The 27986-nt window shown below is 46.5% G+C and overlaps 3 protein-coding genes across 3 annotated transcripts in view; 1 reads left to right on the plus strand and 2 right to left on the minus strand.

Annotated features, from left to right (window-relative positions):
* Positions 1-8756, minus strand: part of notch2 (notch receptor 2) — a 46312-nt gene extending 37556 nt beyond the window's left edge. Inside the window, 2 exon segments of the mRNA XM_056604662.1 lie at positions 1219-1300; positions 8355-8756. Coding sequence (XP_056460637.1) covers positions 1219-1300; positions 8355-8427 — 155 coding nt within the window. The 5' untranslated portion in view covers positions 8428-8756.
* An 11466-nt stretch (positions 8757-20222) lies between these two features.
* Positions 20223-23617, plus strand: LOC130393946 (forkhead box protein N2-like). The gene is made up of 5 exons (XM_056604718.1): positions 20223-20352; positions 20922-21573; positions 21704-21825; positions 22119-22174; positions 22510-23617. The coding sequence occupies exons 2-5, from the start codon at positions 20965-20967 to the stop codon at positions 22884-22886; spliced, it is 1164 nt and encodes a 387-aa protein (XP_056460693.1). The 5' UTR covers positions 20223-20352; positions 20922-20964; the 3' UTR covers positions 22887-23617.
* A 673-nt stretch (positions 23618-24290) lies between these two features.
* Positions 24291-27986, minus strand: sec22bb (SEC22 homolog B, vesicle trafficking protein b). Its single transcript, XM_056604752.1, has 5 exons — positions 27712-27986; positions 26543-26652; positions 26105-26265; positions 25651-25797; positions 24291-25273 (listed from the first exon to the last, which is right to left on the minus strand). The coding sequence occupies exons 1-5, from the start codon at positions 27784-27786 to the stop codon at positions 25119-25121; spliced, it is 648 nt and encodes a 215-aa protein (XP_056460727.1). The 5' UTR covers positions 27787-27986; the 3' UTR covers positions 24291-25118.

Consider the following 27986-nt stretch of genomic DNA (forward strand, 5'->3'; position numbering starts at 1 on the left):
CTACACATTATACTACCCGGTGTACAAATCACAAGCCCTGCACCAAAGGGAACATTCCACCGGTGCACATGTGTATTTTCTTTGTAACAAAAGGACGCCACACCACAGTCAAACACCCTTCATTGCGCAAAACGCATGGTTACACAAACACATACACAAACCCTCCAAAACACAGACACACCGACACATGCAAATAATCACAGGCACCCCGGAATGCTCACTCACGCACACGCACACACACACGCACACACACAGTAACCCTCTCCGTGACCTACAACCAAAGAGTAGGAATGTCCAACGTCTGATTAAGTGCCGTTTCATTCCCTGCTGCTGAATGCAGAAGTGGCAGAATATTGGAATTCCGAAGCTCTGGGAACAGGCGCGCCGTGTGATTCACATAGTATTAAATGAAATGCGATAGGTTCAGGAACAGGCTACGGTGTGTTTTCATTGGGGGCTCCTGGCTCGGGAGTGGCATCGCATTTAAAAACAGATAGCTCTCTCCCTAATTACAAACTCCAGTGAGCCGTCGGGGGGGGGGGGGGGGGGGGGGGGTGGAAGTCATAGATCATGGAGCCAGCGCTGGTCGTGGGCGGTTTAGGAAGAAAGGAATTAGCGCCGCCGCCGCTAAAGGCGTACACGACGTCAGCAGAGACTGCAGGACCCACTTTCATCTCTGAGCGGCATGCTCTGCGGTAGACACGTAGATCTCGGAGGTGTTCCTGCGCTGTGTGTTTGTTACAGAAAACACACCGTGTTTCCAGATGACGTTGCATCGTTAACGTTTTCCTTCCGATGGGAAAACATGCCTACGATAATACAGCCCAAAAGAAAGATTACGACGCAGACAGAATTTGGACATGTACTACATTTCCCCGGAGTGGTCGTTTTAGAGAGAAGGAAAAAAAAAAAAAAGCCCATCCCGGAGGTGAAAGTGTGAGTGTTGGTTCTGTTCCCAGAACTAATGTAGTCCGACAAACAGAGGAGTCTTTTATTCCGCTCTCTGTGTCTGAGCGAAAACGTGGACAGAGATGGGATAGATTTAGAACTCCCTCGGCCCACTGGCTGCTCTTGATGTAGCAGTACTGCCGTGAAAGGTCCCTTTCCCCTGCTGGACCACTGCTCCACAGCACTCGGACTGTGTGGGGCTCTGGGGGGCCTCGTGTTGTCTGTGAGGGGGCCCCGTGTCGGTGTGGGAGCCCGTCTGGCCGCACTTACCTGCAGTGTCCGGTGCCGTCGGGGAAGGTCAGGCATGTGGCGTTGTTAATGCAGGGCTTCACATTGTCCAAGCACTGCAGAGCTGTGGAGACACACAAAACACAAGCACACACACACACACACACACACACACACACACGTCAAAACGAGTGCAAATCCGTTAAAGAATGAGAGCAGACGAGCCTGCAGCCATTAAAGAGTTCATAATCCTGCTTTGCATACACGGCAAATTTAACTACATGTGAACATTGGCTTTCCTTCCAAAGCGGGAATCACGTCCTCATCCCCCCCCCCTCCCCCGAGGGTTTTCATCGGCATTTAACCAGTCATCCAAACAGCCATGCCGCACCAGGCCGGAAACAGCCGGCGACCGCATGGCTATGCGACACCCGGGCGGCAGACCTGACCGCACGCCCACGTCACCACGCCGACGACAAGCCTCAAGTCCCTCCCAGGACAGAGACACACGGACCCGCGAGACGATGCCCCCACGGTGGGTCCTGGAGCGAGCCACCAGAGACCCAGAGACGGAGAGGACTACAGGCACGCTAGGCTCTGGAGACCCAGATAGGGAGAAGTGATCAGGCACACGTCTTCATGCTAGGGTTTGGGGACCGTGAGACGGAGTGGGCTTCACACTAGGCCGTGTGATGGGCCAACGTTGTCGTTTAAGGATATGTTTATAACTGGTTACGGATCAATTCAACAACTCAGATTGACGTTGACCCTTTGGTGTAATGATAAATAGGGTCGATCTTTAACCAACCTTAAGTGCACACTGTGCTCTTTCTGCTTTTACAGTAGTCAGCTGATTTCTTAATATTGCCACTCCCTTGCACAGATAAGGGAAATGATGACAACAGGAAGTCAGAGCTCACCCTACTTCCTGTGCCCTGACGAGTGTCAGTGCAATGTGTCATTTGAAATAGTCAGAATTATTTCATGATCGTGACATTTGTGTGACCTTATGGATAACAGGACATTTACATTGTCTTTTTTTAAATTTTTTAAAGTTGCAAATATACATTTTGTTTTTGGGATGGTTGTAACACCCAGACATCAGAATGAACCACAGAGAGGAATGGGGAGAAATACTTAAAAATTATTTCAATAAGAATATATACGATTCAAAACTAGTTTTTTTTTAAGTGCTTGAAAAACGTGTTGGACTTGACCATGGACTCGAGGCTTGGCTACAAGCAGCCTGGCACAGGCCATTAGACACGGAGATATATAGCTACAAACCAGCATGAAATTCATAATCCCAGCCTTCCAGTGCCCAGACCTCAACACACCAGTAGCCGTGTTTAACCATTACAGAGCTATTTTAGGACCACACCACTATCAGCTTGTAGCGCTGCCAGCACACTTGATAATAGATACTCCCGCACAGAAACAAGCCCACGCACATACATTGGATTTTGTTTATTAATAGTTTACGTCTGCGCCAAGTATTTAAATTCCATTAAACCGACAATTACCACAGATATTGTGAACATCAGAGTCCATATCACGGAATTCTGATTTGCTTAGTATTATCAATACATATTGTGCTTATGATGCCATCTTGTTATCACAAAGATCAAAACAATACGTGTACAGTTCAACCTTCCACACTAAGTCACATGCAGATGTCAGGCCTTTTACGAAAAAAAAAAATACAATTTCGAGCTCACAAGAATCTCATTTTACACATAGCTTGGAAGTTTGAGCATAATGTGCGGCTACTGTTACAAGATCAGGGTCGTCACACACAATGAGGGACGGCAGGAGTCAGTAAAAAGAGAGATAGTCACAATGAGTAATACCGAAGGAGAAGGAGAATAGGCAACAGAAGAAAAAAAGGCGGAGCGAGGGAGAGATTTAGTCCCCGGACTGGTTTGGCGGGTTCTCCCGATCCAAAGCCATGAAGCCAGACGCAATGATCTCACAGGCTTTAGGACAGCCTGCTACTTATTACTCCATTTCCCACACACAGAGAGGTGTGTGTGTGTGTGTGTGTGTGTGTGTGTGTGTGTGTGTGTGTGTGTGTGTGTGTGTGTGTGTGTGTGTGTGTGTGTGTGTGTGTGTGTGTGTGTGTGTGTGTGTGTGTGTGTGTGTGTGTGTGTGTGTGTGAGAGATTAATCTATCGCCTACATTCCGTTCGTTTTAACTATTGGCCGTTCTCACACTTCCCTATCAATGAACCACGGTCCGAAAACATTCCCTGGGATCAAAGCGCTGATAAGCAGCGATCGACACAGTAAACAGACAACCAGGGTCTGCCAGCCGGGAAACAGGTAGTAAGTTAGTAGTAGTAGTATGACATCACCGACGCTGAAGGATACACCTAGAAAAAGCAGACGCATGTATTTACTCTCTGAACTGTGAACTGTTGGGAAGGAGGTGAACGCGGAGAGTAAAGAAGCGGAGTGGATGGGACCGGAGGGGGGGAGGTAAACCGTGGTGGCTGGATCAGGAGGGGATTGGGCCAGTCCCCATGAAGCTCTGAGCAGAACAGAGCCCCCCCCACGCCTACACTGCAAGGAACACACGCGTGTGGGGCGGACACATGCAGCAAGAGAATAGCAGAAGTATGGAAATGTTCAGTGACACATGCGTTAAAGTAGTAAAACTCAAAAGTTGAGGGAAATTTGGTTTGCAGTGATCAGCATAATGCATGCATAGAAGGTTCCCCTTTGTTACTTTACTGAGTTGGTTGAAGACTTGTTTCCCAAAGGGAAGATGCCATGTTCAGTTAATGTTACTTCATCATAATTTCCATTTAGCTTCACGCAAAATTACACACCGCATTTGTGCAGGGAACTGTTGTTGTGTTTTGGTTTTATGATCACCTACCATTAAACTAAATACTACCAAGTTGCGTTAAATATGTAGTAATGTTAAGACCTTATATCAACAACAGAAGAAAAACAGGGATTTAACACATAATAATTCAGAACTCAAATCTAAAAACCGGTCTGTATTCACCATATAGAGCTCATATATTTAGAGCCATATAGCACATAGAGCTACCACAGCACCGTTGATGATAGCACGGTAACTTACGACACCACAATCACCATATTTCATCATGACACCACTCTGAAAAAACGTCGACCACTGAAAGGCGGCAGAGTTCATTAACTCTGTATCAGAGAGTGCTGGAGGAATCTCAGCCCCTCCACCGTCTAGCCAGCAGCGATTGCCACAGAGGATCTGGTTGTCTGCCTGCTGCCTGCTGCCAGCCAGTTCCTCCCTCCACACTCGCCACTGCTTTGTCACTGAAACCACAGCGGGCCTCTTGAGGGGGGGGGGGGCTGTGTCATGACGGGAAACAACAAGAAGAAGAAAGGAGAGTGAGAGAGTGAGCGAGAGAGAGAGAGAGAGAGAGAGAGAGAGAGAGAGAGCGAGCGCAAGAGATAGCAAGAGATAGCGTGCGAGAGAGGCAAGCGAAAAGGAAGAAGCAACGTAAGAGGAAGCGAGAACAGAGAGAGTAGGGTAGAAGGGTCGGGGGGACAGGCTTAGAGTTAATAGCCGAGGACTGAGATGGGGGAAGTAATTACTGAACTACGGACAAAGACTGCACACGAATGGGCGTCCCCAGGCCCTGGCACACGTCCGCACCGGGCCAGAAGGAAGTTGTTCACTCATACTTAGGAAGTAACCCCATTTCCTGGAATTGCTGCGCCAAACCCCCTATCTAGCAAGACGCCATGGCAACGTGCAATAAAAAGACCCTGGGCTCCGCGCGGCAGAAGAGAAGCTAAGCTCAAACTAAACAGCAATACCACAAGGGGGGCTCCAGCGGCCCACACAGGCGGGGGCAGGCGGGCCTCACGCTCTCAGGTCGGGGGGGGGGGGGGGGGGGGGGGGGAGAAGGGCAAGGGTGGGTAACTCGCCGGATTTTGCAAAAGGGCAACAGCAGAGCAAAGCCGTGCGAGGCCGCGGCTGAACTGTTCTGAGGCGCGGTACTCGCCCGCGGGCTGTCCTCGTTACACGGAGGGGGCTGGACAGGCCTCTTCCAAAGCTGTGTACACAGAGGAGGGCTGTGTTGTGTCAGTACCGCAGGGTTAACTCTGCACCGCAGGCAGCCTGTGCACGTGTGTGGGGGCGCGCACGTGGGTGCGCGCACGCGCGTGCGTGCAAAAGACAGTAAGAAACGGTGCAGTAGAGAGAGGAGGGAAGAGAACAGTGGAGAGAAGAGGGGTAGAAAAACAGACCGGCGAGCATGACGCAGGCAGAGAGACAATGAGACAGACGGACAGAGACAGACAGACAGACAGACAAACAGCAGTGAGAGAGACAAACAGCAAGCATTCAGGCAGAGACCATAGAAGAAAAGCCCACCAGACTTTCCCCGATGTAAGACTAAAATTTACTAGAACATTTCGGAGTCTTGACATTTATTTTCTTGTGAAACCAGATCCCTTTATTAGAAAGGGTTACACAATGGTCTCATTTGCGTACCACATCCTTAATCTAAGCTGGGTTGTTTGTGACGGTATGGTACTATCACTCAGACAATTTCTATCTTCTCATTAAATAAGCTGTGTGGTTACAATTAATCTAAATGACCATGTTAATGTTAAGATTAGTGACAAGTGGCAAAGCAATGCTTAGCCGCCCTGCGCTTGCCTACAGAATGTGTCCCACTTGGTCCATAACCCTGCAGTCTGCTGGCCGGCAGTCTCCAGGATCACTGGGCTGCGCTGGGCGAGGAATGCGGGGCTGCAGTAATTCCCTGTTAATTTGCTAACCTGTTCAACAGTGCACACACACACACACACACACACACACACACACACACACACACACACACACACACACACACACACACACACACACACACACACACACACACACACACACACACACACACACACACACACACACACACTCCAGGGCTCCCAGTGCGCGCCCAGCCACTAGCATCTATCCAATATTCCAGGATTAGAGGAACTGCGCGGACGCACGTCGAGCAATCGAGGGTCAATGGTTTTAAAGTAACGTGTGCAAAGCAAAGATAATGCGTTGGGCATGACCTCGCTATCTTCAACACATTTATTCACCAATAGCACATCAGCTCCACACAGACACAACAAAGATTATTTATGTTTATGTGTAGGCCTATTCTTCTTCTTCCTTGCACAAAAAAAAAAGGAAGAATCGGATCAATTGATACACGGTGGACACAAAGACCTACACATGATCCCAGAGGGGACAGTCAAACATCTGGAGCTCCTTCCCGGTGCCGCTCAGCCCTACGCGGCCTCAGTCCAGCGGTGTTTACCCTCCTCCACTCAGACCCACCCGGGACACACACAGCTGTACACATGTGGCATCCTCGTGTTTTAACTGCACCGCTAATCAGCAGGATGGGAAAAAGAGTGAGGCGGGAGTGAGAACCCCGGTGTCATGGCCGCTAGCGCCACCTCCAGAGCCTCTTCTGGACGGGAATGAGGAACCGACGGAGAGGCACGGAGGACGCTCTGAGACACATGTGAGGACCCCCCACCCGAGGGCAGTGGGCGGGGCTGGCGCTCCGTTAGTTAACAGCCTTGTTGGTCCCTCAATGCCCCGCGCTGTGCTCCGGGGAGAGCGGGGCAGCGCAGATCTGATAACTTCACACCAGGCCTGGCCTGCAGGCCGCTGGAGGGGCAGGGGCGGCACAATCGCAGCTCATTGTGTCCACATACTGGAAGAAATACACTCACGCAAAACAGATGCGCACACACACACTCACACACACGCATCCGCACATTGCCCTGAACAAATATCTGCATCCATCCGTGCCCACGCCTCAGAGGAATCGAGCATGGGGGGGGGGCGAACGTGTTCTTTGGAGAAACGGTTGTGATCGTTTATGGATCTGCATCCATTTGGCCCGTTGTTATTGGCCTCATTATGGAAGACATTTACAACTACATAGCTGAAAAGCGTTTTTTTTGTGGGGTAGTATTTACTTTTCAAGTAAGACAAAGCAATAAAAAAGTAAAATAATGGATAGAGCCCATGTGTGTGCAGGGCAATGTGAGAGTGAGCAGGGGAAAGAGAGAGTGAGGAGAGGGAGACAGAGAGAGTGAGGAGAGGGAGACAGAGGGCCTGGAGAGAAAAGGACAGCAGGAATGTGAAACACCAACAGCAACATTCCACCAGCTCCTCCTTGCACTGCCTGCAGCACTATCACATTGTCTTTTCCTCTTTTGTCTTGGCCCTCTGTTATATAGTGTAGTTTCACATGTTTTGAGGGATTGCTGAATGTAACCATTCGAGAAAAACACACATTGGTTAAAAAAACAATAAATAAAGACTCTTTATCTTGCGACCTTCATGGATAAAAGACTCGAAGCCCATTTGCTATTATTATTGACCATCAGGGAACGCTGAAAACCTCAACAACCCATCAGGAGTAATTATACGTTCAAGTCGGTGTAAACAACACATAGCAAGTAGCAGACTAATGAGGAGGATTAAATTGCATACAATTGTGAGGGAAAAAGACACTCGCTAAGTGCTGTACCACAATGGCATTCACACTTCGTTTATTAGTATTAGGTCTAAAGTAATTAGCCAAAAACAAAAAAGTAAAAAAAATCTCCAGATATGCAACGGCCGAAATGGACGCGTGTAATACTATTCTAAACCTTCAGAATAACAACAGCAGCTCCGCTCCACACAGCTGAAGGTAAGAGTCCATTTTGGGTGATTTCTCTTGAAATGGACGAGCGAGTGCGACGCAACATCTGGGCAGCGGTGCGAATCCTCGCTCCTGACTCATCCCATGAGCACATCGGAAGGCTGCAATGTCCAGAACCACCGTGTTTGGTACATTGGAAATATCCCTTAACTTAGGAGAACATCTCGAATGGAGAGGTCAAACGACATTACTAGTACATCCATAGGACCTAACTGCAGTATATCCATCTCCCAACAACCTTAGACAATACAAAGTGGAGTAGGTTCCCAATCAGGTTCGCAATCGAGCCTACTTTAAATAGTCCACCATGGTGTTTGATCGCGATCGAACCCACTTAATTAACAAGTTGCAATTAGAAGCGTGCGCACGGATGCTACAGGAGTCGCTAGGAGCAGTGAAGCGGGCGCAACGGCGATCCGAAACATCGCAATAAATTAAAACTACTCCCAAAACTCACCCAAAGTCAAGCGAAGGCAGCAAACGACGAGAACTACCGCTGAGCCCGAAGAGAAACCGGGGATTTGGCCCATTTTCGGAGTAGAATCCACATAGGGTCGCCGCGGCTGGGTGTCTCCAGGGGTACGATGGTCCTCCAAAACCCTTCTCACAACTCTCTCACACACAAGAGAAACTTTAAAAAGTGATAAACGTTCAGCGGTTTGCTGCTCTATCGTTTCCTTAACGTGGGAATCATGCGCCGTTACTTTGAAATCGTTTAAATCTTACAACTTTGTGGCGTAAAACGGCGGCAGCGCAGAGTTTCTTCGACTTTCCAACTCAGCAGTTCACTAACTTCACTTAGTGCGGTGGAGTCACGCCGCGGTGAGAGACGTAACCTTCCGCATGCAAGTCAGGGTGGGACTACTTCTGGGCGCTATCCACACAGAGGCTGGCTTAACGAACACGACGGAGGAATGAAACGTTTGAACGTTTAAGACACAACAAAATATTTTAAACGTGTTTGTGAATTCGTGTTCGAGAACATCTGATCTCCTTTATTTTTGGAAGCTTCGCTTGCTTTCCTTCTGTCGCCGCGGCGGAGGAATTTTCACTCATTTTCTACTTCTCAAAAGCTCCTATGACTCAAAATTAACCCGTTCACTAGATTTCTGTTTTTTCCGTCATGCTCAAACACCTACTCTTCACTACTTTTCAATAATTCGTCATGGGTTTTTGCACGTGCATCTTTCATATATTCCTTTTTGTGGTCCATTTCTCATCCTTAGATGTAAAAATGTACGTAAAATAGGCTGCAGGTAAGACCTGAACCCGGAGAGAATGGGGGTTTATTGTTATCCTATGATGATCAAAAAGGACGACCTCTATGTGTTAGGTCTTAGTTGTAGCAAATATTTGCCTAAATAATATGAAATTAACCGGAACAATGTCAATGCTAGAGTCACGGTGTGTGTGTTGACAGTGGACGCGCGTTCTCCGTTAACTCTCATTGAGAAGACGTGTAGAACAATGCACGCGGTGAGCCTCATTACCCCTGTCCCCCGAGCTCGGAGCACACACACACACGCACACGCACACGCACACAAACACACACACACGTCGCTAGACCCCCACATGTGATGATGACCCACACTGACTTGTGAATCCTTATCTGATTGAAAGATCCAGGTGTTAATCGCCTGCTCGTCACAACAACAAGAGGCAGCCTTATCCCGGTGATGTTTGTCTTCACACTCTGTTAGAGCAACACTGGCCGGTCTCTTGCCCCGCCGCCCGACCCTCTGTCTCCATTCAGCCCTAATGAAAGGCCCATTTCCAGGGGGAGCAAATTGATCTTCTCAGGGGGTCCGGACTCACAATGCGTGTGTTGCTGTGACCGGTGTCAACCTCTAGCTATTCATGAAGAGGGTGAGGTGTCAGTGGTTCGCACCACCATCCATAAACCCGCTGAACATTTGTCGAAATGCGCTTTCGGTTGATCAGAAACGCATAGCCTACTAATCATGTTTTATTTATTTATAATAATAATAATTTAGCTTTTATATTTTGTAATTGTCATGGTTCAGTTTCTTTTGTATGGAATATTAACTAAACTTCATATTGTCTATTGCGTAGTTTAATTCAATCTAAATTAATTCATATCTCCATGATTGACAAATACTGACAAGACATGCACTGATTTGCTGATCACGTGAGCTTGTGGTGATCGGAAACCAATAACCTCCGAAAGTCCCTCTGTCTGCGGCGCTCTTTTCTTAGTGATGTCACCCCAGATGTGGACTTCTGGAGTGAAGAGACGGAGCGGGCTAGAGAGGGTGGGGTCCAGTTTCACGAGCAGCACACGCTGATTAGTTTGTCTTTGTGAACCACCGATACAATAGTTCATAAAAACCTCCCAACCAAAGAGCAGATTTTGTTTTAAAAGGGAGGGGAAATTCCACCTATTTACTTGAAACTAAATTATAGATTAAGTGATGCGAAGCAGGGAGAATACATCAGAGAATATGACCTCAGATGAGGAACTCTGCACTCCCTCTAGTATAGTGCTCGCCACGGTTTGTTCGTCACAGTATTTCATAAGTCACAACCAAAAACAATTGGCAATTCTGTACTGTTAAAAACACATGGGTGTTAGCTCATCTACTGAGCACAGAAAGAACTGCAACAGTCGTGGCTAAACTAAATGAAATAGTAAGCTATTGAAACATAAATTATCATAGAAACATTAGTAGATCCATGGGCTTCTTGCTAAAGATTAAAGGGGTCTTATTATGCCTTTTCGGTTTTTCCATTTCCTTTAGTGTGTTAGATGGCTTTGTCTTAAATCCTTTTATAATGGCGACTAAGCTACGAAGCTACAGGTCCGGGCCAAAGGGAGTTCCCCACTCCCACAAAACCGACCTCGCCTAAACTTCATGAGTTAATTCTGAGCCTGGCTGACAACCCCAACGAGCCTGTAGTATAAAGTACAAAAAAAAACGGAACTATATGTAAGGATTTCGGGCCTTAAAGAGACCTTGAAAATGGTTCAGCAGCAAAAAACAAAGTGTGAGAATCATAAGGTGTATTTTTTTACACGCAAATTAAATGATCAACCACAACAATGGCATAATAATTATTAATTATGGTTTGTCATGTGCTGTGCGACTTGCCACTCTTAAAGCCCTCACAACTAACCAACGGAGAACCACTGTCCTAAATGACTACATTTAAATGTGATATGTTAATAGATATTTAAGTATGATGCATGCTTTTTCGAAAGGAAAGGATTTTAACTCCTCAGACGCTGATGGCCGCCCCCCCCCCCCCCCTTCGGCATCTCCCGGTCTCTGTCTCTGTCTGCTCGTCCTGGTCGCTGACAGGAGGGGCTCTGCCGCATCGTTCAGGGGCTCACAACACGTTAGTCCGCTGCATACACCCCCAACAACCCCCAACATAAGCCTCCGGGTAAACACAGACGTTACAACGCAGAGCGGTGCGTAATGTGTGAGGATAAAGTGGCCACATCTTCCATAGCTTGAATCAACAGCTTCACCCGTAAGCAACTCATCAGCAACCAGCCCTGACCGAACCAGAGACCCCTTCTAGCCGGCACTAGAAGGGGTCTCTGATTCGGTCAGGGATGGGGCTCTTCATGCTGATTAGAAGCCCATCAATCAGTCTGTCTGCCCGCAGATATGGTTCTCAGGGCACAGGGGGTCTGCGTGTGTGTGTGTGTGTGTGTGTGTGTTTGTGTGTGTCTTTGAATACATGTTTGCCGGTCTGTACGGGTCACATGTACGTACACTATCTGCACTGCCTAACCCTTCACCCTCCTCCTCCTCCTCCTCCTCCTCCTCCTCCTCCTCCTGCATTGCATGGGAAACCGCATCACTGCTGGCTCAACAGAGATGTCTTTAAGTTCTACGCCGGCCACCAAGGGATGTAACCTGAGGCGTATATATGATGCCCGGCTATTATTAGTGTAGGCCTGAAGTGATTCACTTTTCATTGCCAGGCCGTGACAGCTAGTTCAGAATAACATCATCCCCCCCTGAGTCGCATGGTGAACCCCTGACTTTGTGTCCTTCTTTGTGCGTGCCATGGATGCTTTTAAAGATGACCCAAAAAAACGTTTGGTTTTGTATGGCCCGGACCATGCCTTTGAGTCAACAGGTTGGTTTGTGTGAGCAAAATCACATAGCGCTGTGTCCAAACTCATTGAGATAAGTGTCCATCCGATGGGATTTATATACTGTATACATGGTGATATTCATAAGAGAGGAGTAGAGGTGGCCCTATGCCCCAAATGACAAAAATATATTCTACAATATACAGTCCACCAGACCACATGGAGCCTTCTGTTCACATGTTGCTCAACAGTGGTTGTTCCCTATCTCGGTTTTCATAGAATTATCCTCATCTCGTCTTCTCTGGCAAGAAGATCGAGAGGAAAGGAAACTATAGTCGGGGAGATGGCTGTGGTGGGGGCTGGGTTAGGTGGATACAAGCAGATGGTTGTTTCACTGATTCTCCTTTTCTGCTGACCAGCTTTCCTCAGCCTTTAGCGACAGAGCCATCCCCCGTTGTAAACACTGTACATGTTATGAATATTATACGACCACACTACAGGACAGGTTTTTGGAGTAAACGTCTACCAAATGATCTCCGCTACTGTTGACCAAGATTGCAGAGGATATTTTTTGAACATTGCAAGGTTATCAGCAACTAATCCTTTAGCAATTTAGATAGTGAGAAACAATATCTGCTGTAGATAAGGCTGTCAGAGTCGTCCCCTTTCCTCTGTGCATTACTCAACAATCAACCACAGGAATAACTGATAAAAAAAAAGAAATGAGCCTTAGCATTTGGGTGAACTGCATTGAAGTTAACTGCATGTTTACATTTTACTAGTCAATTAATCACAAACTTTTATGTGAGACCTTAATAGGAAACAACTTTCATTCCAGTAGGATTGCAGGATGGTGGGTTGAGGATGAGGTTGTGAAGCAAAAAATATATACATCTATATTTTCTGAAACAAAGTGTGGTCATGCACTATCTTCTTGAAAAAAGAATAAATGCGCGTCTGAACTGATTTTGGTAAATCTTTTCTTACATAAGGGAATGCGTGTGTGTGGGTGTGTGAATGGGTGTGCACATGTGTGTGTGTGTGCGCGTGTTTGTGTGTGTCCATTGGTGTGTGTGCGTGTTCCGGAGTGTGGCCATCTGAGTGTCTGTGTGTGTGTGTGTGTGTGTGTGTGTGTGTCTGTGTGTGCGCGTGCACTGGTGTCAGAGTGTGTGTGCGTCAAAGAGTGAGCCATGACGTTCCTCTGGTCTGGGGCGGAGGCTCAGCACGCACTGGCGGCGCTTGGGAGTGTAGAGCGAACGGGATCCGTCTCCGGTGGATCCCTGAGGGGAGGAAAGTGAGAACGGCACAGCGTTGGACCGTCGCCCGAGAGGAGGCCAGGGACGGGGAGGAGGTGTGAGTACCCCAGCACTCAGGGAGTTGATGTGTTTATCTGTGTGTGTGTGCGTGTGTGTTTGTGTGTGTGTGTGTGTTGAGGGGGGGGGAGTGTGTGTGTGTGTTTGATTGTGTGTGTGTGTGTGTGTCAGTGTGTGTGTGTGTGTGTGTGTGTGTGTGTGTGTGTGTGTGTGTGTGTGTGTGTGTGTGTGTGTGTGTGTGTGTGTTTGTGTGTGTGTTTGTGTGTGATTCTGTGTGTGTGATTGGGTGTGTCTGTGTGTGTGTGTGTGTGTGTGTGTGTGTGTGTGTGTGTGTGTGTGTGTTTGTGTGTGTGTGTGTGTGTGTCAGTGTGTGTGTGTCAGTGTGTGTGTGTGTGTGTGTGTGTGTGTGTGTGTGTGTGTTTGTGTGTGATTCTGTGTGTGTGTGTGTGTGTGTGTGTGTGTGTGTGTGTGTGTGTGTGTGTGTGTGTGTGTGTGTGTGTGTGTGTGTGATTCTGTGTGTGTGTGTCTGTCTGTGTGTGTGTGTGTGTGTGTGTGTGTGTGTGTGTTTGAGTGTGATTCTGTGTGCGTGTGATTCTGTGTGTGTGTGTCTGTCTGTGTCTGTGTGTGTTTGTGTGTGTGTGTGTGTGTGTCTGTGAGGGGGAGTGTGTGTGAATGGGCATGTGCGTACATGCTGTAAGGTGACCAAGGGTCCTGGCAGGCCAGGTGGACAGGAATGTGCTGTTGTGTGTGTGTGTGTGTGTGTGTGTGTGTGTGTGTGTGTGTGTGTGTGTGTGTGTGTGTGTGTGTGTGTGTGTGTGTGTGTGTGTGTGTGTGTGTGTGTGTGTGTGTGGATGCGAGCCCTCCCCCGAGCCCCCCTCGAGCGCCCCTGTGCCCCCCCCCCCTCCCCCCCCACAACGCCGGGCTATTTATACTGCGCTGTGGGAAAAGGACGCCCCCGTCAGAGCGACTCTCGCGGGGTTAAACGCACACACGGCAGCACCTTCGCCTCCCCTGCCTGTTCATGAAGTCATCGGTAACACATCTGACGTATGGGGTTTCACATGAGCCAGGGCCGGCAGGCGGTCTGTGTGCGACCCAAGAACCTGAGGATGTGATCCTCATCAAGCATCCAACTGGGGGGGGGGGGCATCTAAATATGCAGGTGTGTCACGATGTGTACTTTGGGTGTGCTTAGCGTGTGTTGGAGTCAGAACACAGAACAACAACTATACCATAGACTAGAGAGTTCCTCAACGGAGAGTTGCAAGGTTGTGCATGGTTGTGCAGATTGTGCATGTATGCACAATGCGTGCGTACGTGTGTATACACACGTACGCACGCACGCACGCACGCACACACACACGCGCGAACACACACGCACACACACACTCACACACACACACACGGACACACACTCACACACACACACACACACACACTCACACTCACACACACACACAGGTGTGTGCTATTACAAATCTGGAAGCTTTTATCTATTTCTGAAATACACTAATCATTCGCAGCCTCATCAATCTCAATTTCCCTCATCCTGATTGTCCTTATCGTTCAACAAAGAACACGTCAATGAAAAGCCTTATCTCTTTAAAAAATGGTAAACAACAATGTGCATGGAAGCGTCCCACGTAGCGAAGCTAGTACAATAAAGTAGACACGTTCCTATCTCTTATTGACTCAGCCATGGCTATTTTGTTAGACAGACAATTTATAGCTGTGCGTAGCGACCGGTGTCCCTGGGAATCCATAGTTAAAGGTTTCCCTGCGTCCCTGCCCCTGTCGGTGGAAGCGTGTTAGATAAACATCGCCGTAGCATCGATGGAGGACAGAGGGGGCCGGTCCCTCTCAAAGCATGCCCAAGACAACGCCATCCTCCGACGTGAGCCTGTCGACATGACCTGCATGGGTCCCGTCGGCAGCCCGTCCTCTGTGTCTCTGTGATGTCCCCCCCTGTGTTAGACGTGATCTCTTCACAGGGCAGAGGAGGCACCTGGCCCCTGGCCACTTTCAATCACTGCTGAGCCCCTGAGGTCAAGGTTTCCCAGAGAAGTGAGAGTCAATGTGAGGGGGTTGCATCGACTGGCGAGAAAGCATTCAGGGTCAGCCCTTTACCTCTGTAAGTCACAAGCCGTAAGATGGTAAAGGCGTAGTGTATGTGTTGCATGTGCAGTCATTTAAACGTGTGGGTGGTCTGTGGGTGGTCTGTAGGAGGGGGGGGGGGGAGTCAAACATCCAAGGCACTCCGTGTTCTGAATGCGTGCAATGCTCCTCCATGTGTGCATGCAGCAGCCTATGCATTAGCACACCTCCGTTTGTATCCTGCCCCCGGGGGCCCGCTGTATACAGCCATCCGAGGAATGCCGAGGGAAAGTGGTATCACGTGACCCGCGCGTTATCCGGTACGACATCGCCGCTGAAGAGCTTATTTGTTGATTATCATTAACAGAGACGTGTGAATGCTAAAAGTTTAAATATACCAAGTTTTGTTTGCATGTTGCGCTCTTTGGTGATACTAGATATGTTGCGTTTTAATTGTGTGTATTAATATCCATATGCTTGAGACATTGGATCCGGTCTGGTGGTGTATGGGAGGCTCACGTAGCTAAAAGTGTAAAACAAGTTTCCCTGGCACGAATCCTCTCAAGGGTTAATTGTATCCCTAATTCACGACGCAGACATGGCAGGTATTCACACCTCACCGTCCCCCGTCCCCCAACAGGAACCAGACGGCGAGCCATCTGCAAGCATTTTCCACAGGGTTATTAATAAACCAGTGTTGCACTCAAGAACCCAATAATGTGTACATTTAAAAGAGATTGCTTGCACTTCTTCAAAACATCTTTCCCAGTAATGACGGGGAAGGATTGACCCACTGGTTAGTTTTTGTAAATGTCTTAAGGCCATTGTAATTGTAAGGAGATATATTTCTAGTCACAGAGCCTCAACTTCATTGAAGGTCTACCTGGAGGACCCCCTTCCACCTTAGGGTGTTGCACAGCCAGCACCCTATGGAGACCACAGGAGGCAGTGGAGCCGTGTGGGTGGCAGCCCACCCTCGGCGTTGGGCACCCCAAAAGAGGGGGTCTGCTTGTTAAAAGTTTTAAACCCCTCCAAATCCTTAAATCCCTATGTGTGAGTGTCTGTGTGTGTGTGTGTGTGTGTGTGTGTGTGTGTGTGTGTGTGTGTGTGTGTGTGTGTGTGTGTGTGTGTGTGTGTGTGTGTGTGTGTGTGTGTGTGTGTGTGTGTGTGTGCGTGTGTGTGTACGCATGTTTGTGTGTGTTGGTCAAACAGTGCCTCTGGTAAATACACGCTGTAGGGATAAAATGAATGTTTTATTACTTTTATGTTTTATAACAGAGTCAAAGATTTGCCCTTTTCCAAATATAACTATGCATCGTTATGACCGGCCAGCATCAGCATCTGGGAGGATAATTGCGTTGCTGAGGGACAGCGTGATAAAAGCAGGAACAGGTTGAGGCCTCGAGGCAGACGCCCTGCACTCTATCCACACTCTCCTCCCTGTGAGAAGCTTCCCGTTCCCAGGACCCTGTGTGTACGTAGGGGGCAATAACTCACTCCAGGTCCCTGACTTCCCCTTTTGGGCCTTCTGCCATTTATTACTCCTCTCTCCGCTGCCATACAGCTGCCGTCCCTGTCCTGTCCCTTGCTCTGATTGGAGGGTGAGGATGTGTGAGAGGTGACGAGGGATGAGAAGACACACAGAGTGGTGCCTTGAGGGCGAGGTGGATGAGGAGGGGAGGTCGGACATTTAAGGATGATCATCATCAGGATTGCCTCGAAGAGTACTTTACACAAAGAAAGGAAAAACGCAAAACACTCGAGACATATGTAGAAAATAGACATTTAAAACATTTAAAGCTACAAAAAATAAGAAACGCTTTAAGTTATAGCAGAATTTAAGTTAGAGGAGAATCAGTTGAATGAATTTTTTAGCGTGGATTAAAAAAATTGTTTAGCTTGAATTGAATCATTTTTTGCCTGAATTTAAAAAGCAGTTACATTCTTCTTGGTGTTTATCGCAGCTGTAAGCAGCATTGGAATGCTGCTACCCAATATGTTTGGTCTTTTAACAGCTCCCAGACCCATGGCAAAGGATCGGAGGGAATTATAGGGCCAGAGCGAGCGAAACTTATTGTGGTAAACGTCCCACAACAACCAACACCAAAATGGTTCAAAAACTGCTTACACGTGATGCGTTTAGTATCATAAAGCCTATTATTTACTTTAAAAAAAAGGTCATTAAAACGTATTGTGGTTAAAACCAGCCTATAACTAAAACTTGGATTCACCATGTTTCTATATTAAGTGGATTTTTTAGATTTGTTTCACATTTCTCTGGGATGGATACATACCGTTCGAGGCCAGACAATCTGGCCCTCACACAACAACACATCCATCCCATAATACACCATCGCCCCCCCCGACCATAATTAGCCATACAGCCAGCAGACTGTATTCTGCGGCAGGGGGTGTAGGTGCTACAACCTTCCCAAACTGTTAGCGTCAACAACGTGCTCTTTCACTGGTGTGATCAGATCTGTAAGGGCACAGCGGACAGAAAAGGGAAGGAAACGAATCATTTGCAAGCGAGCATGCTGTGTCCTGCGTTTGGCTCAGAGGTATTGAGTTACTGTATCCCTGATATAAAGTCCTCCTGAGAATCCTCCCCAACGGCCGATCACTGCGAATAAAATTCCATCCATGGCGTGTTTTGGTGGATTTGGGGTTTGGCGTGATTTCATTTGTGTTCTTGCCTCGATTCGAGTAGGAGAAAGGAAAGGAGTGGGGAAGGAACTTTAGTCATAGAGTACAGGATCGGGGTTGTGAGAGTAGTGAAGTGTGTAGTGTGTGGTCGTGGTCTACACATTGATGACTTATATTGTTAGATTGGTGCAATCCCATAAGTAAAGCTTTGACCTTTTAGACTTTTTTATGGGAAATGAATAAACGACTTTACTGAGCAGCCTGCATGGGAATAGCATAAGTTGTGTGTGTGTGTGTGTGTGTGTGGGGAGGGGGGGGGGAGGAGTGTGTGTATGTGCACACTCCTGATCACACAAAGTATTTTAATCCAATCAGTTTCTTGTTCACATGACTGTCACGCACTCCCTGCTGCTATGGCAACCTGCAACGGAGAGAGGAGGGGGCGAGGGCAACGAGAGCAGACACACACACACTCAAACACACAGACACAAACACACGCGCGCGCGTGCACACACACACACACACACACACACACACACACACACACACACACACACACACACACACACACACACACACACACACACACACACACACACACATATGCAGAACCATGTGTTTTTTCCGCAGCATTAGACCACATAATGAATGTATTTAAAAAAAACAATTACATTCTTGTATGTGACAGACATTGTAGTTGTCTGGAGAGAAAAGCCAACTATCAATAGGGCCTATTTTAGCGGTTAAAATAATATCATTTGCTTTGTGAAAATGTTTACACACCCTACCTAAGTCAGAAGTTTATACTGAGATATTTCAGATGACATTTGAATGTATGTTTGTTCGACTTCAAAATCAAGTCTTGTGGTAGGCTATATCATTTTACACGTTTTCACTTCCCTCTCAAGGTGAAAAGGTCACTGTGCGCTCTGTGGTCTGTGCACTGAAAACCTTCCGCTGAATCTTCTGTCTGCTCTATCATTTCCTGTTCAAATCTAGCACACATTACTTGATAAACATCACTAAGGTTAATCTGTATTTGTTAGTGGACAATTATTTATACATATTTTTTAATTTCTCCTTTACGCTTTAGCAGTAACCTATAGTGACAATTTGGATCGCTAACTGCAACACCAAGATTCTGAGCTCAACAAACGCATCAAAGTTATTTTTGTTTGGTATATTTGCGTTGCAAAAATAGAACTATAAATACGAGTTAAGTACTCCATCTAGTGGTCCAACACGGTATCACGTGATTTCTTGCTCATGCTCACGATCTCTATACTGTATAATGTTCTCCATCTATCGGCTGTCCTCGCACCTGGTCAGGTGACAATAAGGGGCAGATCACAACAAAGTCTAATCGTGCTGGATCTAAAGAGACCCCTGTTAGGCCATTAAGAAATATACATTCAAAATGTAATACACCTGCTATTAATGCTTTCATGTCAACTTGTAATTTAAGCTTCTTGTGAGCTTGTTTGAGGCGTTGGTAGCATTTCCAATGATTTACCAGCACAGTAAATTAATATTGCCTTCGAAAAGCATTTTTTTTAACGGGTTCTTCACTGGAAAGTGCATACTTTTCGATCAACAGCATTTAAATGAAAAATACTTTCATTATGAGTTTTCAAAGATGTATAATTACATATTCTCCTTTATGATTTATCAAATATTTATACATTTGTAGTCAAACAGTGGTTTCTGGTATTCACAATACCAGGAACCCCGCCCTCACAATATACACACATTATCTGAGTATCGTTTTCACATCTTCATAATCAAAACCGTCTGATATTTTGTCTTAGGTATTAGTTTTATTCATCAAGAACGGTATGGTCAGTCTTTATTTTTCTCTAAAATAAACAACGACCTATTTAATTGTAAGCATTCACTTTAACCGAGCTCAAGCTTTTGTGTGTGTATATATATATATATATATATATATATATATATATATATATATATATATATATATATATACTGTATATATATATATATATCTCAAAAAAGGCGTCACTTACAATATCGCACTTATTGTGGCTTTACCTTTTATTAAAACACCGAGATGTCAGAGGTAGAGAAAGAAGCTAATGGAAAGCATACCCAACTGTCAAGATATCCACACGGACGCGCATCGTGCGTGTAACCGGCAAAGCGTCCTTTTGGTCTCCATGGATACACAGGACCGAAGGCACCGAACCTACACGGAGCGTGGAATGTCAATGTGGAACTGCTATAAGGCTACCTATCTTTAATTAGCAGATTTTATCTTTTAACTTGAACAAAACGATGCTTTAAAGATATTTGCCTGTGCCGTGGGACAGTATTTGGTAGGTAACTTTCACGATTATATTCGTTCACTTTTTTTTAAACAGAGTTCACCAGGTGATCGCAAAAGGCGGACGAAATGTAACTTTATATTGCAGCGCCATTTTCCCATTGAGCTCCATATTAGAAACATGTGCCTTATGCTATTGCCTTGACGCGTGTTTATAAATGCATTTGTAACACGCAACGTTAAAGCCTCAATTAAAATGTCTACACGGGTAACCCACGATTGTGAATACGTCTAGATAGGTTGTTAACCTAGGTTGAAGTTACTTGAGTCGCCTGTCCCACCATTTGTTGTCAACCATCAACCTGTTCTGGAAACATTTTAAACTTGAGGGCGCTGGCCGGCCGCTTATTTGCAGATGCAGACTTTGAACATATTATAATTCACTTTCAGGGACACGGAGTATACATTTCAACTTCAAAGCAGGCATATGTTAATTTCTGTTTTTGATGTGAAATAATGAAATGATCATGGGAGGGAGGGGGTCATAATAGGGCATACTTATAACCAAGGGCTCCATTTGTACTATCGCATAAATATTGAATCTTTTTCATATTCCCACAGGGTTACAACTGCGTGAGCAAGTGCTTTCAGCACCAGGAGCACGATGGAGGCTAGTTCTGAGTCTGACACAATTCCATCTCACACAGCCACTCTTGCTGGATCACAACCTCTCTATTCCCCGCAGACCTCCTCCAATGGTCACATCCTACTCCCTCTCTCCCCTCTTTCCTTTCCCCCATCCCCCTCTTCCCTTTCTCCCACGACCCTAGAATCCACCCAGTCCTCCCCTCTCTCTAACTCATTCTCCCACTGCTCAGATGAACACAATGCACACTGCCATAGCTCCGCCTACTCATCAGACCAGGACGACCTCACCTGTCTGAGCTGGCTGCATCAGAGGGGAAGCAACCTGCTCCCCCTCCAGCCGCTGCCCAAGATCAGCCTGCTCTCAAAACAGCCGGAGACGCCTCGGGCCTTGTCGGCTGAATCTCTCTCCCCCACCTTGAACAAGCCCCCCTACTCGTTCAGCAGTCTGATCTTCATGGCGATAGAAGACTCGCCCAACAAGTTGCTCCCGGTGAAAGGGATCTACGAGTGGATCGTCAACAGCTTTCCGTACTACGGGACCGCCGCCGGAGGCTGGCGGAACTCTGTCCGCCACAATCTGTCTCTGAGCAAGAGCTTCCGGAGGATTCAGCGGGACAAAAGCCAGGTAGCTGCCGACTGTCACATGTGGAACCATCCTTCAAGCTAACTCTGTCTGGCTGACTTTACAGAAGACAGCTTTGGGTTTTGTAATCTAACCGCTGTCGCTAACAAAACGAGTGTCCTGTGTGTTCCAGTCAGTAGGGAAGGGGTCTCTGTGGTGCGTGTGTCCAGAGTACCGAGCCGCCCTGCTGGAGGTGTTGAAGAAGACCCATCACTACCACAGCACCAACAGCAATCTGCTCAGCGTGCCGGGCCTGTGAGCACGAGCCTAACTTCATCCATGAGTGCCTGTGCAGCCCCCACTGTGAACATTAACTCTGTTCACTCTGTTAACCATGCTGTGGTTTTAGTCACGGTTATTCATTACACAGCGTGAAGTTCCCGAGTACATTGGTCCAGAAAATATTTGGTTGAATGTATGTTTGTACAAATAAAGTGCGAATGAACTGTCAACCTCCTAATTATATTGTAACAATATTGCAAGTGTATTATTGTTTTATTTTAATCTAGAAGGTGTTAATTGCGGCTGTGTGGCTTTCTGTCCACCAGGTTGGAAGGAGCTGACTATGGGACTTCTATGGTGTGCGATTCTGTGGACATTTCTGGTAAGGAATGCCTGGTTCTACTTACTACCGTTCATCTGAATTCTTTTTAGGCCGGTACGTCAACAGGGAGACGCCCCTCTTTGACTTTTACCGCCCGGATGTTTCCTTTATGGTCGCTCTCTCTCAGCATGTAACATGGTTGGTGTGTTTGTGTTCCGTTTCCATAGCAACAACCTTTTCTAACCTTGGCAACCGACGGCCCCAGACTTAGGCCCTAGACTAGTCTTTGTCCCTCTGCTCTTTTGTTTGGGTTTTATTGGGCCTTACACGGGAAAAAAAACATGCACTCGTCGAATCGTTTCCAATTCGAATTTCCCCCTTTTCTCGTGCTGCAGATTCCCTCTCCCAGTCCCTCCTCCTGTCCGCCCCGTCGTCCCACATCCTGACCTCCGACAACCCGACGCTCTTTGAGAACTCCTCCGGCGCTCTGACCCCCGACCACGAGGAGCTGGTCACCATGGAGTCTGTGGAGGAGGAGGAGGAGGAGGAGGAGGAGGAGGAGGGCAGCGGGGAGATGGAGAAGGACCCCCTGTCCGACAGCGGCTACATCGAGCTCCACTACTACCAGTGCCACCAGTACCAGTACCTGGTGCTGCCCGGGGAGGCCGAGCTGGACCTGGAGTCGGTGGAGATCCTCCAGCTGGACGCAGAGGCCCAGGAAGCAGCCGGGTCCCTGCTGGACCTGGCTGGTGGCTGGCACCAATGCCTTTAACGACACACAGCTACACGGCAGACATTGTCCAACGCAATGAAAAAAGGGTTTTGATTCTCCTGTGTTTCCCAGATGCAGCATCGGTGGTGATTGTAAAACATTCTGCCAGCTTTATGTGTTCATTTGACTACTGCCTTGTGGTTTGTACCTTGGTACGAGCCTATGTATAATATCAATTAGCTTGTATCTGATGCACTCATGATGACACTATAGATCACATGGCATCATCATGTATTCCCTCTGCTATTGAAGTCAGAGGCACTTACAGGGGTGAGGTGCTGATTTTTTTTCTAGAACCCCCCCCCCCCCAAAAAAGGGTGATCAGAGATAATGTAATATTTAACGCCAGAAGAGCAGGTTCAAATATAGCTCTCCAAGTTCAAACCAATAAGTGTTGATCTTCCTACTTAAATTTTAACAAATATGGGATGTTGAAATGAAAAAGTTACTAGTTACTAACTTTAAATCATTAATTTGTTGCTGAAAAGATGGAAAAACATAATCAACTAATCATTATTATGTGTGTGTCCATTTTATTAATCAGGTTTATTTGTTTTTAAATTGTAATGACCATTCACTGCCATTTATTGCCACTCCCAAATGCAGAGTTCATCAGATTTTCTTTCTGAAAGCTTAAGAGTTGTCTCCAAAGTCAACAACTAAGCCTCATCATCTTTGTGTATGTTCATAGGGAAATTATGGTTAGTTCAGTTGTCTTTTGCTGGTTGAAATTGAACAATAAAATGTCAATAATTTTCAATTCTGACCCTTAGTATCGTTATTGTTGTTGCTTTTATTATTATGTAAATATATATTATGCAACATATCAATATTAGAAAATGAATTTCCTGCAGAAAATGTGGTGAATACTGTTGAAGAATCCGTTTTTAGTAAAGCCACATAGTTTCAGACAAAGACATTTAAAATGGATTAAATCAAGTGAAGGGATTTGAACAGAGTCTAAATGGAGTAAAAAATGTCCACATGCGCACCATTTAAAATTAAATTAAATGGTGCGAAACAAATTAGGTGAAGAGTTAAACCAATAGCTAATTTGATCCAAGTTTGAATACATTTTAGATAAAATATAGAATAGTTGAGCTGTTCTGTGTGTGTGTGTGAGTAGTAACTTGGAAAAGTAAGTTATTTACGTTATTCCTCCACATCTAGTTCAACGCAATAAGCTTGATGAACTAGATGTGAGCTCACAAAAATAAGGTCACAAAATGATGAGGCTTATTCCATTGGACTCCTTTGAGTCTCAGCTTTCATATGGCCTATATATTTGTGTAAATAGCATATGTTGCCAGATTTTACTCAATGTTTTCAAAAGTCCATGGTGTCCATTACAAAGCTCTTCACGTAAACAACTAGGAAAGTAAATGATGGTCTTATGTGAAAAATGACAACAAAAGAAGGAAACACTTCTGTGCAAATTGATTTATTTTGGAGAAAGCCAAGGAAAACGGAAATAAGACAAAAGTCGCTCTATCCTACCAACAGCAGAAACCAGCTTCTTAACAAATGCTGAAACTTGATTTTGCCCAATAATATCGTGGTTTTCTCATGCGTAAACTGTGAATTAGACCTAAGAGCATTTAGTGCAGACGCTATTCTTAGCTAGTGTGCGAGAGTAAGAATACGTTTTGTCTTCTAAAAGTTTTGTTATTGGTATTTATCTTTTTCCCAGTCCTACCTAGCAATTACAAATAAACCTTAATATCAGTATTACAAGAAACCAGTTGATCTCAGCAGGATCAGAACACCATCCTCATCCTTGATCCCTTTCTATATTCCAGCTGTACACGATTCAATTTGAAGAATAGAGCTGTTCTCACAAAACTCCGGAAATACACCGACCCCGAAAGAAATGTGTTGTCTTTAACGCAATGACTGGCCTATTCTTACCCAACTGATCCGACACACACGCACGCATGCAAACATACACACACACGCGCACACGCACACACACACACACACACACACACACACACACATACACTTCATATGTCAAACTACAGAGGATTTCTGGGTTATTGAGTTTAACTTCAGAACTTATCATTATCATTGTGGGTGGGAGGGTCTCAAAGTCTTTTTAAAGGCGGGGATGGGGATGGGGGGGGGGGAGCTTATATTTAACAGCGGGGGGAGAGAGCCACCCCCTCCCCCCGCTGTCGACTGAATCTTTCCATCCCACGTTTCCTCTCTCATGCATCTGAACGCCAGGGGGCCCTAGAGCCACCAGAAGCGCACGTAGACGATGAGCATGATGAAGAAGACGCCGCCGGCCGCCAGCTTGGCGTAGGTGGAGCGCGTGTTCAGGTACTTGGCGTCGCTGCGGTACTTCTTCGACAGGCTGGACAGGTTGCTTGCCTTGGAGTCAAGCGCTGTGGGGGAGGCGGGGGGGGGGGGGGGGGGAGAAGGAGAGGGGGAGGAGGGCAGAGAGAGAATAGGAGAGGCGGGGATGGTGAAAGAGAGAACGAGGGAAGCGAAGGAGAGGAAGAGATATCGGAGGGGTGAGAGAAAAGTGAGGAAGAACGAACATAAATGCATTTACTAAGACCATAATTCTCATTACGCAGAACTTGCCCTTATCTATGTGGGTTAGGAGCTTTTCCATCAGCTAACGGGGTTGACTTGTGTCTCCCTGGCGTCCATTATGCATGGGTCAGAACTGGGGGTCTCTTCAGTTTGACCCAGATAGATGAGGATGTGTATGTGTGTGTGTGTGTGTGTGTGTGTGGGGGGGGGGGCAGCTGCTCACCAGACAGGGCCTCTCCTCGCTGGAGAACCTCCTCGATGTTGGCCACCATGATCCTCTGGACGTCCTGCAGCTCGGTGTTGATGTTGCCCAGGTTCCTCCTGGCTCGGCTGTCGATGTACGACTTCTTGGTCTTCTGGATGTACGTGTCTGCGGGGAGGGGGGAAGGTAGGCCATGAGGACCCCGCCGACAAACTCAAATAACCCCCATCATCATCACATCCTTAGTCGTCCCAGTCCACTGCACTCTACCGTCCAAACATAGTGGGACCACGATGTGTTTGAAGTGTACAAATGAATAAATCTAGATTCATAAAGGGATATGTTACATTATGGTGCCCCTAATATTCATTTTATTAATATTTATTATTATTGTTATTTGTGGTATTAATATCAGAACAAAATTTAGTTTGGGTTCATTGTATGCATATAATGTACTCTTCGGCTCCTCTCTCACCAAACTCAATGAAGGAGTACGGCCTGGACACTGTCTGAACTTTCTTTCCATGCTGCTCATTAAACTCTGTCTGAAGATCTTCTAAATACGCAAAGGCCAGCTTCTTGGGAAATCCAGCTTCACACAGCACCAAGTAGACCACTCCTTTCTCTATAACGTAACTGGAGAAAGGGAGAGAGGGAGAGAGGGAGAGGGAGAGAGAGGGAGAGACGAATAGCACAAACACAATTGTTAACCGAAAAGTTATGTGACCTGAAGGAGTGATGCTAGTTACATTGGAAGTCATTTTTTCCATTACACACTTTTAGCCGATTTAGTCACATACTTTGATAACACTTATAGCTAGCTGCAAGAGGAAAAGGTAACGGTTCATTAGTACTTTACATTGTTGCTTTGCTTATGTGATGCCTGTTCCAGAAATTAGTGAAAGCTACTCACTGGAAGCACATGGAGCCAGCCTCTAAAGTACAGCGTGAAGGACTCTGCTCGTTGAGTTTCCGGAAGAGCTGTTTGGCCTGACTCTGGTACTGCTGGAGGTCTCGGCCCAGCTGGATGCGCAAAGCGACAGACACAAAGGTTACCAACACTGTAACAGCCACCCACGATATGCAGTAAGCACACTCCACACACAACAACGGCACATTCACTCAGAAGCCTTTCACTCAGAGTTCTACAAGTTATAGAGAAGGACAATTGAATAGTAATGCTGGGGCTAATAAGACAATGCTTTTACCATTCTAAGTGTGTCAATTGCCATCGGCCTTGCAGATTTTGGTTGGTGAAGTTTCTTTGGTCAGTGTAATATCATCCTTACTGTTGCTACCCAGAACAAAAGCTTCAGCTTCACCCACGACAGACGGTAGGTGTGCGTTTGTCTATGCTATGGTAGTTTCTTGTGTCTATGCAAAGCTGTCACACAATGGAGTCATCACAGCACTGATGCATCACAGACACACGTGAATAAACACATGCATCGCATGCTTATAGGCCTATAAGCTGTTGGAGCAGCAAACAAACCTTTTCACTTCCCTTCGAGAGCGCAAATGAGAGAGTGGGGGAAATAGGTTAGATTTTATATTTGTAGGTTGTTTACAAATATGAGAAAGCAGCTCAAAACTAGGTCAGTGGGACATCTTTCGACCTAATGATCAGCATCCTCACTGCAAACAACTGAGATGGGAACCTTTAAGATGTGCTTTTTGGAGGAATGAGAAAACCGATTGTAGATTTGATTTTAATCTATATCAGGTCCTAGATCATATTTCACATTAAATTGAGACGATTGGAATGCTATCAATAACCAAAGAGAATAGAACCGCCCCGTTCAACGGGCAGCCGGATTGTACACATCATCACAGCTGGTCACTGGCCACTAGGGTCATTTCAGATATTTAAATATTTAATATAACGTTATATCAGTGACGTTACGAAAACTAGGCTGGTCTATGATACAGCATCATGTATAAAAAGCCAGCAGAAGCTAAGCAGCTCGTAAGCAGCTGCTGACATAACCAGGGAGTCGACATCTAGCCAATATCGATCCGAATCCGAAAGGAGCAGCAGCAGAAAATGAACAATATGAGGATATCTGATCAAAATTAACCAACCTGCTCGTCTTCCTGCATGGAAGCGGCCAGCGGCAGGCCGTCCGCCAGCCGGGCGATCATGGTCAGCAGCACCATTTTAGAGAATATACACCGATACAGTTACAGGTAGAAACACCTCCGATGATCTGACAGTCGGCAGATTGACAACACTACAGTACACTGACGCGCTGAGCTGGCCGGAAACCCAAGCGCTTAGCGGAGTGCACCTGGGAACTACGTCGGCTAAACATACGACAGTGACTATGGTTCCCCCTGATGAATGTGACGTTACGGAT

Source organism: Gadus chalcogrammus, chromosome 12 (assembly GCF_026213295.1).
Source record: "Gadus chalcogrammus isolate NIFS_2021 chromosome 12, NIFS_Gcha_1.0, whole genome shotgun sequence".
In the NCBI taxonomy this organism is placed as follows: Eukaryota; Metazoa; Chordata; class Actinopteri; order Gadiformes; family Gadidae; genus Gadus; species Gadus chalcogrammus.

Coding starts and splice junctions, on each gene's coding strand:
- sec22bb (XM_056604752.1), bottom strand. CDS start 27,786: ATGGTGCTGCTGACCATGATCGCCCGGCTGGCGGACGGCCTGCCGCTG. Junction 26,653..27,711: donor CCATGCAGGAAGACGAGCAG/GTTGGTTAATTT, acceptor TTGCGCATCCAG/CTGGGCCGAGACCTCCAGCA. Junction 25,274..25,650: donor GCGAGGAGAGGCCCTGTCTG/GTGAGCAGCTGC, acceptor CCTCCCCCACAG/CGCTTGACTCCAAGGCAAGC.
- LOC130393946 (XM_056604718.1), top strand. CDS start 20,965: ATGGAGGCTAGTTCTGAGTCTGACACAATTCCATCTCACACAGCCACT. Junction 21,574..21,703: donor TTCAGCGGGACAAAAGCCAG/GTAGCTGCCGAC, acceptor TGTGTGTTCCAG/TCAGTAGGGAAGGGGTCTCT. Junction 22,175..22,509: donor CGATTCTGTGGACATTTCTG/GTAAGGAATGCC, acceptor CTCGTGCTGCAG/ATTCCCTCTCCCAGTCCCTC.